Source organism: Trichomycterus rosablanca, chromosome 5 (assembly GCF_030014385.1).
Source record: "Trichomycterus rosablanca isolate fTriRos1 chromosome 5, fTriRos1.hap1, whole genome shotgun sequence".
Classification (NCBI taxonomy): Eukaryota; Metazoa; Chordata; class Actinopteri; order Siluriformes; family Trichomycteridae; genus Trichomycterus; species Trichomycterus rosablanca.
In genome coordinates, this window is record NC_085992.1 from 31,309,431 (window position 1) to 31,326,514 (window position 17,084).

General features: G+C 39.5%; 1 protein-coding gene across 2 annotated transcripts in view; it reads left to right on the plus strand.

Annotated features, from left to right (window-relative positions):
• Nucleotides 1-17,084, plus strand: part of epas1b (endothelial PAS domain protein 1b) — a 93,931-nt gene that overhangs the window by 45,302 nt on the left and 31,545 nt on the right. For both annotated transcript variants that reach the window (XM_062995976.1, XM_062995977.1), the window contains exon 3: nt 16,341-16,486. In XM_062995976.1, the coding sequence (XP_062852046.1) occupies nt 16,341-16,486 (146 nt within the window). The remainder of the gene's footprint in view (nt 1-16,340; nt 16,487-17,084) is intronic.

Sequence of the window (17,084 nt, forward strand, 5' to 3'; positions counted from 1 at the left end):
ACTTTTTTAACCTGCTTTGTAGTATTTAGGTGGTGGATGATTCTCAGCACTGCAGTGACACTGACATGGTGGTGGTGTGTTAGCGTGTGATCAGACACAGCAACGCTGGTGGAGTTTTTAAACACATCACTGTCACTGCTGGACTGAGAATTGTCCAAAAAAACAAATATATCCAGCCAACAGCACCCCATGGGCAGCGTCCTGTGACCACTGATGAAGGTCTAGAAGATGACCAACTCAAACAGCAGCAATGGATGAGCGATCGTCTCTGTTTTTACATCTACAAGGTGGACCAACTAGGTAGGACTGTCTAATAGAGTGGACAGAGAGTGTACACAGTATTTAAAAACTCCAGCAGCGCTGCTGTGTCTGATCCACTCATACCAGCACAACAAACACTAACACACCACCACCATGTTATTGTCACTGCAGTGCTGAGAATGATCCACCACCCAAATAATACCTACTCTGTGGTGGTCCTGTGGGGGTCCTGACCATTGAAGAACAGGGTGAAAGCAGGCTAAAAGAGTATGTAGAGAAACAGATAGACTGCAGTCAGTAGTGCATCTGTATGGTAAGTGGAGCTGATAAAATGGACAGTGAGTGTAGAAACAAGGAGGTGGTTTTAATGTTATGACTGATCAGTGTATATATATACAGTACACACACACACATATACATACAGTATATATACATACATTATGGGTGAAAGACGATGAAAAAAAATAAAATGGTTAAATTGTATAATTTTTTCATTTAATATTGTGCACAAATGTGTCACCTATGTAAATATGTATTTTTTTTCTCAGCATTTTGCTTATTTGTTAGTTTTAGTGTGGTTGACACACAACAAGGGCACAAAAATGTCATTCAGTGCAACGACTAATTTATGACAAAATACACACACAAGGAACAATCTTAGCCATTTCAAATTTATAAGTTTAGTATATCTCTTACAAAAGATTTAAAACCTCAGAAGAAACTGTACTTACTCTGTTTTGAATTGTCTGTGCATTGTTTGTACTCTAATGCCTCTTGGGATTTTTTATTTGTATACAAGATGTTTTTGCTACACATTCTATTCTATTTGAAACCTAATCAAACTCTGTTTTCTATGACGCAGGCCTGGATTCTCTTGCATTCACATGAAAAAAATATATAATAATTACTTATTACAGTTATTTTAAGCAAATGTTTTTGTTGCACTGTATGATGATTTTATGTTGCACTGAATGACATACTCCAAATTATCCTGTTACATCAGAATATTCATGACTTAATTTGTTTTTAAGTTCTTTATTGATTAAAGTAGCAGTAGTAGAATGAAATTATGCCACACCAGTGGCAAGTATGTGTTATAATTAGGGCTGTCAAACGATTAAATTTTTTAATCGCGATTAATCTCAGAATTTCATATAGTTAATCGCGATTAATCGCATTAAAAAAAAATCTGTGTAAATGTTATAGAAAACAAGGATTTTTAAGTGAAATGTTACAATTAAAATGGTGAACACATTTTATGCTAAATGTACTGATGTTAAAAACTGCTGGGACAAGAGAAAACTGTAAGGGAGTTTATTCACTCACATACTAGGCAGTAAATGTCAGATTGTAGGTTAGAATTTCTCCATCAGCAAACATTGTAGATCAGCGGTGCTTTAGGTGGGATAAGGCGTAGTTATTGTATCAGACTTGTCTGTGGTTGTATCGTGACGATGGTTTGATGGACGTTTCTACACGAAGTGAGTGTGTTTTGACCCTTTGGGGCTTCCATAGTTCATGAACTAACGTGCTCGACTCAGCTTTCCGGTATTCGGTACAGAAGAAGAAGTTAATTAAGTGTAATAAAGTGTTCTGCTCCCGACAACTTGTGAATATAGCGTGTATTTATTTCTTTATTATGCAAGTGCATCACTACCACGCTCGGTAACATTATGTTAACAAACCGCAAATGAAAAACGGTGGCAAGTCCGACATTAAAACGTTGGTTCTACCAGTCAAGTGTCAACATGAACTAGAATTTGCGTTAATGGCACTAATTTTTTTAATCGCGTTAAATTGAGATTGCGTTAATGCGTTATTATCGCGTTAACTTCGACAGCCCTAGTTATAATATTACTACATCATGAGTTTGCATGTTCTCCCCGTGTCTGCGTGGGTTTACTCCGGGAGCTCCGGTTTCCTCCCACAGTCCAAAAACATGCAAGTGAGGTGAATTGGACACACTAAATTGTCCATGACTATGTTTGATAAAGCTAATGAACCTTGTGTGAAGATAAAGTACCGTTTCCTGTCATGAATGTAACCGAAAGTGTAAAACATGACATTAAAATCCTAATAAACAAACAAACTATATCATGAAAAAAGTAAGGCAATCAAAAACGTAAACTTTATTCTGAAATAAAACAAGAAACTTGCATAAAAGTGATGTAACATAAGATCATTTGAAGTCCTGTCATAGCATGAAAAAATGGTTGCTGTTAAAGCATTTCAATATACTGTATTCATAAAGCATTTTAATATTAAAACATAGCTAATGAAGCCATCATAACAACTTGTAAGGCACCAGAACAGTGTGGAAGTGTGGAATTTGTGTCATAACACGTGAAAAAGTTGCTGCAGTAAATCTAAATTCATTCAGCAGTGAAAACCATTTGAAGTCACATTTTATATTTTGTTGCTAACCTTGAGGTTCTTGCTGTACATGGCTTTGGTTCTGCGATTATGATTTTGACATCAGACTTAAGGTAGTAAATTTCATCAGGTGGATTTGGCCACACAAAGGAATTTCTGTTTCAATTTAGCTTAAAAATAATTGTAAAACATTAAAAAGTCAGTATAACAATGTCATTGTCAATTTAGTGCAACAGCGAAATTCTGTTGCACTGAATGACTGTTGTTGTACTGAATGACAGAAATTTTACTTTAGCACATTTTACAGTTATCCCAGTGGTTAGCCAAAGCTAACATTGACCTTAACTCAAAGACATTTCTACACATATTCACATTTAAATGTTAATAACCTTGTTTGTTTACGAGAGTAACCGTAATATTACGTTTTCTGTGTTGTACTGAATGACACTCAGTTTTGTTCTGTAATGTACTATGTCAGTAAAAAGACATTTTTATCAAATAATGTTAAAATGCATTGACCTTTGTGTGTGCTGAAGGGTCCCCAGGTGTCTTCTTTTGTTGTTATAATTGGTCACATGACTGCAGTAACTTGATCAAATATTAAAATAAGGCTTTTTATTAACGTTGTACTGAATGACAACTGAAGATTGGGAAAATGGGGACTGAAAGTGTCCTGAATATTATTAATATTAAAAAACACATCTGATTTGAATATTATTTAATATGTCACACATGACATTTGTACAATTATGCCAAAGGAGTAAATTTTAAGTTTTATTTAAGATTAATTAGTTTTTTCTTAATGTTTTATTACTTAAAGAGGTAGAGGGACCGTTGCACTGAATGACATTTTGGGGGTTTCAAGGGTTATTTTTTCAAAAATATAGTCGGCAGTAGCCGACTGCATCTTTTCACCTGCACAAGGCAAGTTCATATACGAATCAGCTTTGTGTACAGAGAGCCACACCCTGGTCCTCATTATCCCTCGTCTCTGTGCAGATGGCATCAATCAGCCAGCAGAGGTCGTAACTGTATCAGTTATGAGGTCCTGTCCGGCTCACACCCTGTATGAACAACATCAAATTGTTGTTTGTGTAGGTGCCCAGCCTACCGGGTGGCAGAGCTGAGTTTTGAACCTACGAGTTCGAAATGTCAGTTCTGGTGTGCTAGCGTGTTTTACCGCTGCGCCACCTGAGTGCCTGTGAGTATATTTTTAAAGCAAAATGAAGCATTTTATTGTTAGCACTTGGTCCTATTTTGATTTTCCTTTCTGATGAACTTCTTGGCTAAGTGTGCAGTATGATGTTTGTCATAGTCTTGCTGCATTATAAACTTTTTCCCATTGACTTTATGATCATGTGTTTGGACGTGGAAAGACAAATTCTTTATAAATTCTTCTTAATTCATTCTGCTGCTACCATTACCAGTTACATCAGCATTGACAACCAGTGAGCCAGTTCCAGAAGCAACATGCCCAAGCCATGACATTCCCAAGCCTAGTTTATGCTTCACAGAGGAAGTGGTATGCATGTAGTATTATTTGCTGTTCCTCTTTTTTTCATAAAGCTGTAATCCAGAACTATTCTGGCTCATCTTTCTACCTCTTTATGCATTCCAGCATTCCTGACCTGTCTGTTTTTTTTGTGCTGAATAGATTGTTGCATCTTTCACAGATTGTGAACACTGACATCTTTACCCCTGTATCATGTAGACTGACCTTACTTTCTCCAGGGAAAGGGGGTGGATATAATTTTGGGGGTTTTCTTTATACTTCTTTACACATTATTCCTATTTTCAGATGCTGCTCTTTCCAGAATGGCCAAGTCATTGCATATTACTTGCACCACCAAATACACAACAATTTTTAAAATGAATTAATTAATTCATGTCAATTTTACCACTGATTTATCTTGGTCAGGGTTGCAGTGGGTGCAACTTACTGGGCAAAAGGTAGGAAACACCCTGGACAGGTCGCCATTCCATCACAGGGCAAACACCCAGTCATCCTGCCCCAATCCCCAGAGCAGAGTGACACATACAGCTGGTCCTGACACATGAAAAATACTGTGAAAACAGCATCCCCTTGTGGAAGCACTTTCGCCTGCTAAACGTGAATGAGCAAGTGAGTTAGTATCCAGGTTCATGACACTAAAATACTGTATTTAAAGCAAAATATAATCATTTGAACAGACAAATATCAAGTGAAAACAATTATTGGCAGCTCAAACTGCTGTTTTCCTGATTCCTGTTCTGTTTTTCTTCCACCTTTCAGATACATGCACTTGGTGGATTGGCTACTCTGCATTGCGCTATGCTGAAATAAATAGGTTAGTGTAGGAGGACTTGCATATATAATGACCCCAGTGTTTAAGCACTTAGAATTTCTAGTATACCAGCAATATTCACCATGACAAAAATAATAATCAAGAATAATAATAAAGAATAATAAGAAAAACAGATGAATAAATAAATAAAACAAATCCAAAACATGTAACTCATGTAACCAGCATGGGTACGTTTTTTATCTGTAGGGCACATTTTGCACATTCTAGTGATAGGCACATGGTGGGCAGTGTTTATTCATGCATGATTTTTAAAAATCAGACATAATAGCTTAATTTACAGTAAAACCAAAATATTAATAAATACAAATAAATAAGAAATAGCAATATAAATAGCAAGAAATAATAAATATAAATAAATAAAAATAGCAAAAATATTCTTTAAAAAATTGCTCTGCTCTGAATCAGTAGAGTTTTATCTAGTGTTTACTAGAAGATTCAAAGTGTCTATAGTGTTAAGTTTGGTACCACAAAAACTGACCATCTAATTGGACCAAGGTCCAAATCTATTGCCTGTCTTTCTCCAAACAGGTTTGCCTGACAAAGAATAATCTGTATCAACCTTATACAGACATAGAAAACCTCGAGGTTAAAAAAGTAGTCCAACAAATTGCAAAAATAATAGATGTGTTCCAAATGTGTGGCTGTGTTTAATTCTTTTATACCCTCTAGGTATAACATAATGAGTTGCTTTTTGCTTTACCAGCTTGACACATATTTAATTAAGTCTTATGAAACATTAAGGTGCAGCTAAGGATGTCGCAATCCTGTTTTTCTGTATGATACAAATATCATAGCTGGTACAGGTACTAAACAAAACTGTAACTATAAGGGTTAGGACCCAATGTGCAGATAAAACTCGAATCAACCACTATGTATGTGTTGCATTGAGTATTTTTTTAATGGCTTGGAGTGATGCTCAAACAGTTCTGGTCAGTTACGGCAGAATTCTCTGATTAGTTCGAAGTCCAGGATGTATTTGGCTGGCACTCACGAGAGCCCTTATGGGCCATAATCCCATAATCAATGAGATATTGCTTGAAGTTTTTTTACTTAGATAATGTTCAGCCACCATCTCATGGTGTATGCTGGAGAACCCACAATCAACCAAGATGGGGAGTTTGGGTGGCAGGTTGAGGGGATAATTCTCATAGACTGGGGAAGAGACAGTCTTTAGGTGACTGAATCAACCTGTCTTATTGAATGGTGCTATGTAACTAGGGTTCAACTGTCTGAACTCAAAGTTTGAGTCAAGTCCATGGCTGATGGCCAAACTTGTTGCCTGGGTTAGAAAGAAGGGCCCAAATGGCTCATCTTGTTTTTGAAAGATGTCTTGGGTGCAGTGATTGCTCTAAGGGTGTTCCATGTTTGCTGCCAGGCTTGTTTGCAGTGCCAGACAAACTGCTAGGCTGATGGGACCCTGGCGTTGGTCTCCTGATCAGGAAAGATAGGTGGCGGGTACCAAAACTGGCACTCAAACAGGTACATGCCTATGGAGGAGTGCCAGAGCATATTGTGGGCACATACTGCCCAGAGCAAGTGTTTACCCCAAGATGTAAGGTTGCCTGAGGCCGGACACTGGAGGGTCTTCACCAAATTCTAACTTGCCCTCTTAGTCTGGCCATTAGACTGAGATTGGAAACTGGTAAATAGGCTGACTAAAGCCCCTAATAGCCAGCAGAAGGCTTTTAGATCTGAAACCAGATCACTAGGCAGGCCATGGACTATAACCACCTTGTCCAGTAATATCTCGGAACAGCCCCGGTTCTGGACTGCTTTGCTTGGGGGGGGCAAAGACACAATTTGGGGGGGCAATGCCCCCCTCAGCCCCCCCCTAGCCCCGGTTCTGGACTGCTTTGCTTGGGCGGGCAAAGACACAATTTGGGGGGGCAATGCCCCCCTCAGCCCCCCCCCTAGCGCCGGCCCTGTCTCGGAAGAACCTTTGGCCGAGGGGAGCTTAGGTAGGGTGACAAATTTGCTGGTCTTGAAAAACCTGTCCACCACAATCACAATGTTGCCCTCTAAAGGTGGTGGGCCTGTTATAAAATCCAGGCACAGGTGGGACCAAGGATGAGATGGAATTGGCAGGGGGTACAGTAGCCCTGCAGTATGTGACCAAGGTTCCTCATTGCAGGCACATGTCTTACATGAATTAATGTAGACCCATAGGTCCTTGTCCATAGTTGACCACCAAAAGCGTTGCCATTTGAACTCTTAAGTTTGAGTGACCCCTGGATGTCCGGCAAATGGCGAAGTGTGTCTCCATTGCATGGTCCATTCTCTGGAGTGTTGACTTGGGGCCATCACCAGGATCTGGCTCTGACTGTTGACCCCCACAAATAGCCTACTTGAGGCCCCTACTTGAGGCCACTATTTTGGAATCCGGGAATTATTGGATCTCTGGGGGCAATGGAAGTTGGGGATTCCTACTGCCTGGAGAGGCTGGCTTAGTGTTGTTCTAGCCAGGGCGATAAAATGAAATCTAATCGACCAAAGAATGGCGCCCATCTGACCCGGCAGGAATTAAGGCGCTTGGCGTCCTGGATGTTTTTGAGGTTTTTGTTATCTGTCCAGACCATAGAATGATGTTTGGCTCCCTCCAGTTAACATCTTCATTCCTCTAGGGTGAGCTTAACTGTCAGCAATTCTTTGTTTCCAACATTATAGTTTCCTTCGACTGGGGACAGCCAGTGAGACCCCTACATTGGACTCCAAACCCTTAATAAATACATATATAAAGAACAAATGGCTAACTGATTACATTAGATGCAGAATTAACAAATTAGAAAAAGCATATCTCATGATAACTCACCTTAAAAAATGCTGGGACTTAACACAAGATGCTGCATTGGACACACCAGGCTGACACATATGTTCCTGATAAGAGGTGAAGCTGTTGACCCTACTGCGCTCCATGTCAAACCCAACTCTCGACCAAGCACCTGTTATTGAAATGCATCATTTACTCCCGGGAAAGACAGAAACTCTCAAGAGCTTAATGTTCTAAAGAGCACATTTAAACATTTGTGTTGTAATGGGATGCCACTGTCAGCTCAATACATTTCTTCCCTCCTAGATAATCCATGATTAACTTTAGTGGGATTACTGAATAGTGAAGCATTTCGGAACCACAGCTCCATAAAAAGCATGGTTGGGTGACTTTGGTGTGGAAGAATTTGACTGGCTTGCACAGAGCCCTGACCTCAACCCCATTGAACACTTTTGGGATGAACTAGAATAAAGAAGCTGTTATACCTGCTAAGGGGGGGACCAACTCCATATTAATGCCTGGCTAGATTTAGAATGTGATTTATTAAAAGCTCCTGTAGGTGTAATGTGTAGGTTTCACAATGTCTGTCCATATATTGTCAATACAAAAAAACTGTAACCACACTAATAATAAAACAACTCTTTATTTTTGCAAAGAAGCATCACGTTCAAAATGACTACATCAACATACAGCTGTACACACAGCTCTGGATCAGTGCAGAATAATGTAGCACTTAGGGTTGGCGATTTGAATCTTTTTGCTGTTTGGATATCAGCGTTGCTGTATTTAAAAATCTGTTAATATTAATAATAAATATTCAAATAACAGTGAAGTTCATATGTCTGGACTGTGTGCAGTTATTAGTCTGTCTATGGGTAGTCTAAAACAATTCAAACTTTCAGGGTTTTAAACCTCTGAATCTGGGTGCTATATTTAAATATATACAGATTTAGATTAAATACAGCTATGTGACGCACTATAGCTCCACTCTGTTTCTCTCTCATAATGTATAAGTGAATCTGGCACTTGTTCAGAGGAGGTGGAGTGGTGTTTGCATGTTTGCATGTTCTCCCCGTGTCTGCGTTGGTTTCCTTTGGGAGCTGCAGTCAGGTTAATTGGAGACACTGAACTGCTCTATAGATGAATGGGTGTGTGTATGTGTGTGTGTGGGTGTGTACGTGTGTCTGTCCTGCGATGGACTGGCGCCCCATCCAGGGTGTTACTGTGTGCCTTGCGCCCATTGAAAAGCTGGGATAGGCTCCAGCACCCCCCCACGACCCTGATTGGATAAGCGTTTAAGAAAGTGAGTGAGTGAGTGAGTATATGTAGCAAACATAAAGCAAAAAAGCATCAGCTTCAAAATTACTGCATCAATATATATGTTAAACTGCATACAAAGTCCTGGATGAGTACAGAATAATGTAACACTTATTCGATGATATGAACCATTTTTGCTTTTTGTTTTGATATCAGCATAATATTTAAAAATATATGTGTAGTTTTTTGTTGGTCTATAAGTAGTGTAAAACATTTTAGTTTCCAACCTTTAAATCACAGCTCTTAACAAGTTGAAGTACTTCTTGAAGATGAATTAATATATTTTTTTTAATAAAATGTGAAGGAGTGGTTTTAATTGTAGTTACCTTTTATTCTATATATGGTTAGATATGTTACGTTTATTCATGACCAGGTAGTTGCATTTTATTTTGTGTTAGGATCTCATTTTAATATTAATTCACTGGGAATCTGTTTGTAGCTTTGAGTTAAAGGAAGTCAATTGGTTTTTAACATTACTGATGTATAACTACAGTATATGTTGTGTTTAGATCCATTTGTGCAGAAGTGGGCAGTGGTAGCTCAGTGATTAAGTTACTGGACTACTAATCAGAAGGTTGCCGGTTCAAGCCAAGTTGCCACTTTTGGGCCCCTGAGCAAAGCATTTCACCCTAAATTGCTCAAATTGTGTTCAGCCATAATTGTAAGTTGCTTTGGGTAAAAGCATCTGGTAAACACTGCAAATGTAAATATAAGTGCAAATAAAATACTTACAGCAGTACGTGACATTACTTTAACAGTTATTAAATTATTACTTTAACAGTTATTAACATACTGCTTTTTAAAATGTAAATCTCTTTCTGAATGTTGGGTAGTGCTGTGCTTGTGTTGTCTTTTTTGGAAAAGTACATTTTATTTGTACCAAGGTTATTACTTGAGATGAGATTTTGACTTGTAATTTGTAATTTGACTTGTAAGTTGTAATTTGTTAGTATTTTACTTCATTAAGGTTTTAGGCGACTTTAATGACCCATGAATAACTGAACCCACCCCTGGCAATAACAACTACAAATACTTCATTATTAATAACTGTAGTAGTGACAAAACTATAATTCCCTTACAGTTTATCAGAGATCCTTGCAGTTAAACCAGAGTGAGCTCTGCTTTGTCGAGCTGAGTTGAGTTCAGAGGTTATATTTGCTAGATTTGCATATGCAGTTTAAAGGTTTACAAGTCAAACAGTTAAGATTGGGAGGAAATGATCTAACATGAGCTTTTTGTAGGCTGTTGAGGTACTTGTTTGCTTAGCATTTTCACGAACATTAAATCTAGCACCCAGTTATGTAAGCCATTTAACAGCTTCCCTCCTGAGTGATCCTATTGAGCATAACTCTTTCCAGATGTCACGGTACAAACTTAGTGTCAGGGTTTGAGCAAGTTTGGGATTATTTCTTGACACAGTCCATCTCATTTTTATGATCCTAAAAGGCTGGTAGAAATTAACATTTAAAATCAGATCTTTGATTAGTTTTATTACAGAAATAAAACAGAAATTCTGGCTTTCTTGTGCCCTTCAAAGAAGTAAATCTCTAGGGCAACAGTTCTCAGAAGTCGGCTCAGTTCCAGTTCCAGACCTTCCTTGAGAAAAGCTCTTATCTGACGGAAGCACACTGGAGCAATCACAAGCTTCCGACCCCCCAGTGTTTAGCCGCTCTGTGTTCTCCTTCTGCAACAACACTCCACCTCCTCTGAACCGGTGCCAGATTTACTAATACATTCTGAGAGAGAAACAGAGTGCATCTATAGTGCGTCACAGTCACATTTCTTCAAGACTGCTCTGCTCATTATTTATTTTTAAGCTCTTGAGACCTCTTTCTATAGGAGGCTAGAGCTATTTCAGTCACACTCGGTTGCCAACAGGTGCACAAAAACAAGCATGCAGTCGTAGACATGGGTGTTGCACTGTTTTAGTATACCATCTATTCAACAAATAATGTGAACGTTACAGATTGTTACATTTTTACCTTGCTAAAGCTGCACTGGTCAACTGTTTGACCTATTATAATAAAATCAAAGAGTAACAACAGCTCAGTTACACAATAGGTTACACGAGCAACAGTCAATAGCAAATTTTGCTATTCTGCTAAAATCTTTGGATGAAACATCAGTAGAAAAAGAGCCTCATGGATTGCTCATGGGCAAGCCGTAGCCTAGTGGTTAAGGTACAGGACTAGTAATCCGAAGGTTGCTGGTTCAACCTCACCACTGCTGGGTTGCTGCTGTTGGGCCCTTGAGCAAGGCCCTTAACCCTCAATTGCTCAGACTGTATACTCTAACTGTAATGTAAGTCGCTTTGGATAAAGGCGTCTGCTAAATGCTGAAAATGTAAATGTAAATAAATTTAAATGCTTACAATGAGTTTGTTTAAAGAAGAGATTCTTATTTCCAAGTAACTTGGAAGCCCCATAACAAGAACTTAGTGTTGAAGACCAACATTCGTGGGTAGCACTGTCACCTCACAGCAAGAAGGTCTTGGGTTCAATCCCTAGGTGGGGTGGTCTGGGTCCTTTTTGTGTGGAGTTTGCATGTTCTCCCTGTATCTGTGTGGGTTTACTCCAGGTGCTTCGGTTTCCTCCCACAGTCCAAAGACAACTGATGAACCTTGTGTATGGTGAGTAACTACCATTCCTGCCATGAATGTAACCAAAGTTAAAATCCTAATAAACAAACAAACAAACAAACAAGACCAACATTCAGTTATTCATTTATTCATTGGCTGTTTTACCACCACTTTATCCTGGTCAGGGTAAAAAACACCCCAGACAGGTTGCCAGTCCATCACAGGGCAAAGACCAACACATAAATACTAGATAATTCCAGGCTCTAGTAAATGTCAATAATTGCGCAATATTATTGATGTCCATTTATTGAAAGACTAACAAATCATTTCAGTCTCTGGGTGTTTAGCTTTTCCCGATGATAGACCGTTATTATTAATTTAATTTTGTCATTGTCGATCTAAAAACAGTGAAAGGTGCAAAAGGCAACATCTTTTATAGTATGGTGTACAACAGTGACGGTCACAGAATGGTCAACTTGCATATGTGTGAGGGTGTTATTGGCACAGAGAATATTGGGAGTTTAGAGAGACGCGTGTTGTGTTCAAGGCAGCTTCTGTTTGAGTGTGTTGCAGGTATCAAATTCTAAAATTGTTTCAGTTTATAGAAAAAGGTTGAGATGGTGAGGGAAAACAGTAAAAAATCTTTGTCAGTTAAATAAAGGTTCAGGAAAATTAGCAGATCACAAATTGACATCACGTCTGGCAAAAGCATGTGGTCTAATAAGACCTTGAACTTTTTGGCCATGATTGCGAAAGGGATGTCTGGCACAAAAACAGCACTAGATAGATAGAATAGAATGCCTTTATTTGTCATTTTACATATACAGAAGTACAGTACAACTAAATTCTTTCTTCAAGTATCCCAGCTTGTTTGGAAGCTGTGGTCAGAGCGCAGGGTCAGCCATTGTACGGCGCCCCTGGAGCAGAGAGGGTTAAGGGCCTTGCTCAAGCACCCAACAGTGGCTACATGGCAGAGCTGGGATTCGAACTCTCAACCTTTCACTTGATATCTTAAAGCTCTGCCTACTAGGCTACTAGGCTACTTTTTTGGGCTGGAACTGGGGCTGAACAGTTTTTGGCACAAACCCTTCAGGCCTCTGCTAAAGATGAAGCTGAAGAGGAATTTCACCATGAAAATATATATGCAGACACAACTTTTAAAACCGTTTGAAATGTAAATATTGTATATATTGCCTGACTTGTGTTACAGACACAGTACATGAACAGGCAATCAATCAGTAATCAATAAGAAAATAAGAAATCATTATAAAGACCACAAAATTAAGTTAGTTATCAGCTGGTTATCAGGGCCATTTTCTTGTCAGTATACTGTAAAATATGTCTGTCTGCATCTACAAGACTGCGCATACCTTTGTCCAAACTACATGCCCTTATTTTTTTACTTTCCATTGCATCCTGTGTTCTAAGAACGTACCTCATTATTTGTTCATTTGAGACAGACACTTTTTCAAAGTTGATCGCCCTCATTTGCGAAGAAAAATGCTTCCATTTGTCTCAATTAGGACTTGAGCAATAGATTTTGCTCCTAGAATTACAAGGTATCATGATAGATAGTGGCTATTTGTGTGTGTGTGTGTGAGTGTTTGTTTCTGTGGGAGGAGAGGCCCAAGGGAAGTGACAAAAGGGAGGTCGAGGTTTTTGGGAGGATTCGGACCAGCAGGATGAAGTTGTTCTGGTTTGTTTTGGCTGGAAGCCATGGCTCAAGAACCAAAGCATGATGAATGAACACACATACACACACACACACATATTTGTATTACTATCTTCGTTAGGTCCTTGTATTGATATATTACTAAATTATTGACATAATAATACATACGTACACATAATCATAATATTAACCTCAATACATTTTGACTATTGTAGTTAATAATAAAAATTTATTAATTCTAAAAATAACTTCAGATTTCAATATCAAACGACCTCACAATCTTGATTTTATAGTATATATACAGGGGTTGGACAAAATAACTGAAACACCTGTCATTTTAGTGTGGGAGGTTTCATGGCTAAATTGGAGCAGTCTGGTGGCCAATCTTCATTAATTGCACATTGCACCAGTAAGAGCAGAGTGTGAAGGTTCAATTAGCAGGGTAAGAGCACAGTTTTGCTCAAAATATTGCAATGCACACAACATTATGGGTGACATACCAGAGTTCAAAAGAGGACAAATTGTTGGTGCACGTCTTGCTGGCGCATCTGTGACCAAGACAGCAAGTCTTTGTGATGTATCAAGAGCCACGGTATCCAGGGTAATGTCAGCATACCACCAAGAAGGACAAACCACATCCAACAGGATTAACTGTGGACACAAGAGGAAGCTGTCTGAAAGGGATGTTCGGGTGCTAACCCGGATTGTATCCAAAAAACATAAAACCACGGCTGCCCAAATCACGGCAGAATTAAATGTGCACCTCAACTCTCCTGTTTCCACCAGAACTGTCCGTCGGGAGCTCCACAGGGTCGATATACACGGCCGGGCTGCTATAGCCAAACCTTTGGTCACTCGTGCCAATGCCAAACGTCGGTTTCAATGGTGCAAGGAGCGCAAATCTTGGGCTGTGGACAATGTGAAACATGTATTGTTCTCTGATGAGTCCACCTTTACTGTTTTCCCCACATCCGGGAGAGTTACGGTGTGGAGAAGCCCCAAAGAAGCGTACCACCCAGACTGTTGCATGCCCAGAGTGAAGCATGGGGGTGGATCAGTGATGGTTTGGGCTGCCATATCATGGCATTCCCTTGGCCCAATACTTGTGCTAGATGGGCGCGTCACTGCCAAGGACTACCGAACCATTCTGGAGGACCATGTGCATCCAATGGCGGTGCCGTGTATCAGGATGACAATGCACCAATACACACAGCAAGACTGGTGAAAGATTGGTTTGATGAACATGAAAGTGAAGTTGAACATCTCCCATGGCCTGCACAGTCACCAGATCTAAATATTATTGAGCCACTTTGGGGTGTTTTGGAGAAGCGAGTCAGGAAATGTCTTCCTCCACCAGCATCACGTAGTGACCTGGCCACTATCCTGCAAGAAGAATGGCTTAAAATCCCTCTGACCACTGTGCAGTACTTGTATATGTCATTTCCAAGACGAATTGACGCTGTATTGGCCGCAAAAGGAGGCCCTACACCATACTAATAAATTATTGTGGTCTAAAACCAGGTGTTTCAGTTATTTTGTCCAACCCCTGTATATATATATATATATATATATATATATATATATATATATATATATATATATTATTTTATTTTTATTTTTTTTTTTGTTTATGCATTTTCTTCCCTTTTCTCCTGACTTTTGTAGCATGTCCAATTGCCCGATTGCATCATGCTTCCTCTCCACTAATGCTGACCCCCACTCTGATCTGAGGATCTGAAGCTAACCCACGCCCCCTCCGACACGTGAGCAGCAGCCGTATGCATTTTGTCTCCCACACTAGGCGAGTGCATATATGCGAATCAGCCTTGTGTACGGAGAGACACACCCTGATCAGCACACTTTTTCCCTGCCTCTGTGCAGGTGCCATCAATCAGCCAGCAGAGGTCGTAGTAGTCACGAGAAGACCCTATTTGGCTTATTACCCCACCCCTATATGATCAACAGGCCAGTCGTTGTTCATGTGTCCGCTCAGCCCAGCCGGATGGCAGAGCTGACATTTGATACTATGTATTCGAGATCCCAGCTCTGGTGTGCTAGCATGTGTTTTTACCGCTGCGCCACCTGAGCGGCCTCACAATCTTGATTATTTTAGATCCTATCATGTAAGTACATCTGGTCCCTACTAGGGTCTAAGAACATGTATTCAGATATGTTAGGAAGTTTCTGAAAGCTAACTGTTGCTACTTTGTGTTTTTGACTGTACATGAACCAACAGCAATCTCTGCAACCCGATCACCAACCTAGGTTTTGCTGTCCTCATTGTTCAGGGTCAAGTATGAGCCAAATGTGTCTTACCGGTTAGGGAGGATGCTCCAAGCATGACCAGAAATGTAATGCGAACCAATGTCCTGTTGTCTGCAATCAAAGGGCCTGGAGACAGGCGGCTGACGTTTGAAACCTGGCCTTGAGCACCTCCTGTGCTTTAAATGTCCTGTTGGTTTTCCATTCATTTATGTTCTTTTATTTAGCACTGTGAGTCATTTTGTGTAATAATAAAGCTGCCAATTTTGAAGTCGGTGAGACAGTGGTAGTCTAGTGTGTAGAGCTTTGTGCTATTAATCAAAAGACTGGGAGTCTGACTTATGGGCCCTTGAGCAAGGCCATTAAGCTTCTCTGCTCCAGGGGCGCTGTACAGTGGCTGACCCTGCACTCTGATCTCTGGCTCCAAACAAGCTGGGATATGCTTAAAAATAATTTTTTCGTACTGTACATCTGTATATGTATATATGACAAATAAAGGCATTTTATTCTGTTCTATTTAAAATTGCAATAGGATGTTAATGCGGTTAATAGGTGTTAATAGATGTTAATAGGTTTAAATGTGGACTGTGGATGCAAAAACATGTCAGATTGGCATGTTTTTATGCAGATTGGTTAAATTTTCTTTCATTTTGTAAAAGACTACACATGAGAAACCGTTATTGTACATATATTTATCATCATTTCTTGAATTGCTGACCCTGTTTTAACCGGATTATGTGATTATTTTTGTGTGTTGCATGACAGGCTGCAGTGACAGTAAAACAGATGCAGACAGACAGATAGACAGTCTTTATCTGAAGTCTCTGGAAGGCTTCATCTCAGTTGTGACAACAGATGGAGACATGATCTTTCTGTCAGAGAACATCAACAAATTCATGGGCCTGACTCAGGTGAGCACATAAACAACTATATTGACTCACAGACATACACACATGAAGATAAACACACAACAAAGCATGCTAATTAAAGCTGACGCGTTCCACAGTGAATGAAAGCTCTATAAATGGATCGTGTGTGTACTCACCTGTGGAACCAGTACTGTAGGAAACACCTGATTTTCTACTATCTATGTAACACCTGCTCTTACTCTCTGGGTAATTCACGGAGTTCCTCTGGAGCTGCTCCAACATAGTTGCTGTTACATACACACATACTAGCAATAGAGCAACCCCAGACTCCTGCCGTAAAAAGGAATCTTACCACAGATATTAAGGTTAAATATAGAACCATGACTGGGCCATTCATTAACATTTTGCCATATTCTATGGCAGTTGTACTTTGGATTGCTGTCTTGATGAATGTCATACTTCCTTTTCACTTTTGGCAGAGTGGAGCCGATTTTATTCAAGATTTTCCAGTACTGTGCAGCATTTTTATCATTCCTGATTACATTGCCAGTCCTCATTGCTCAAAAACATCCCAATAACATGATGCTAAAGTTGGGATTGTACAGTTGGGATTGTGTTACACAAACTGATTAGAATTCAA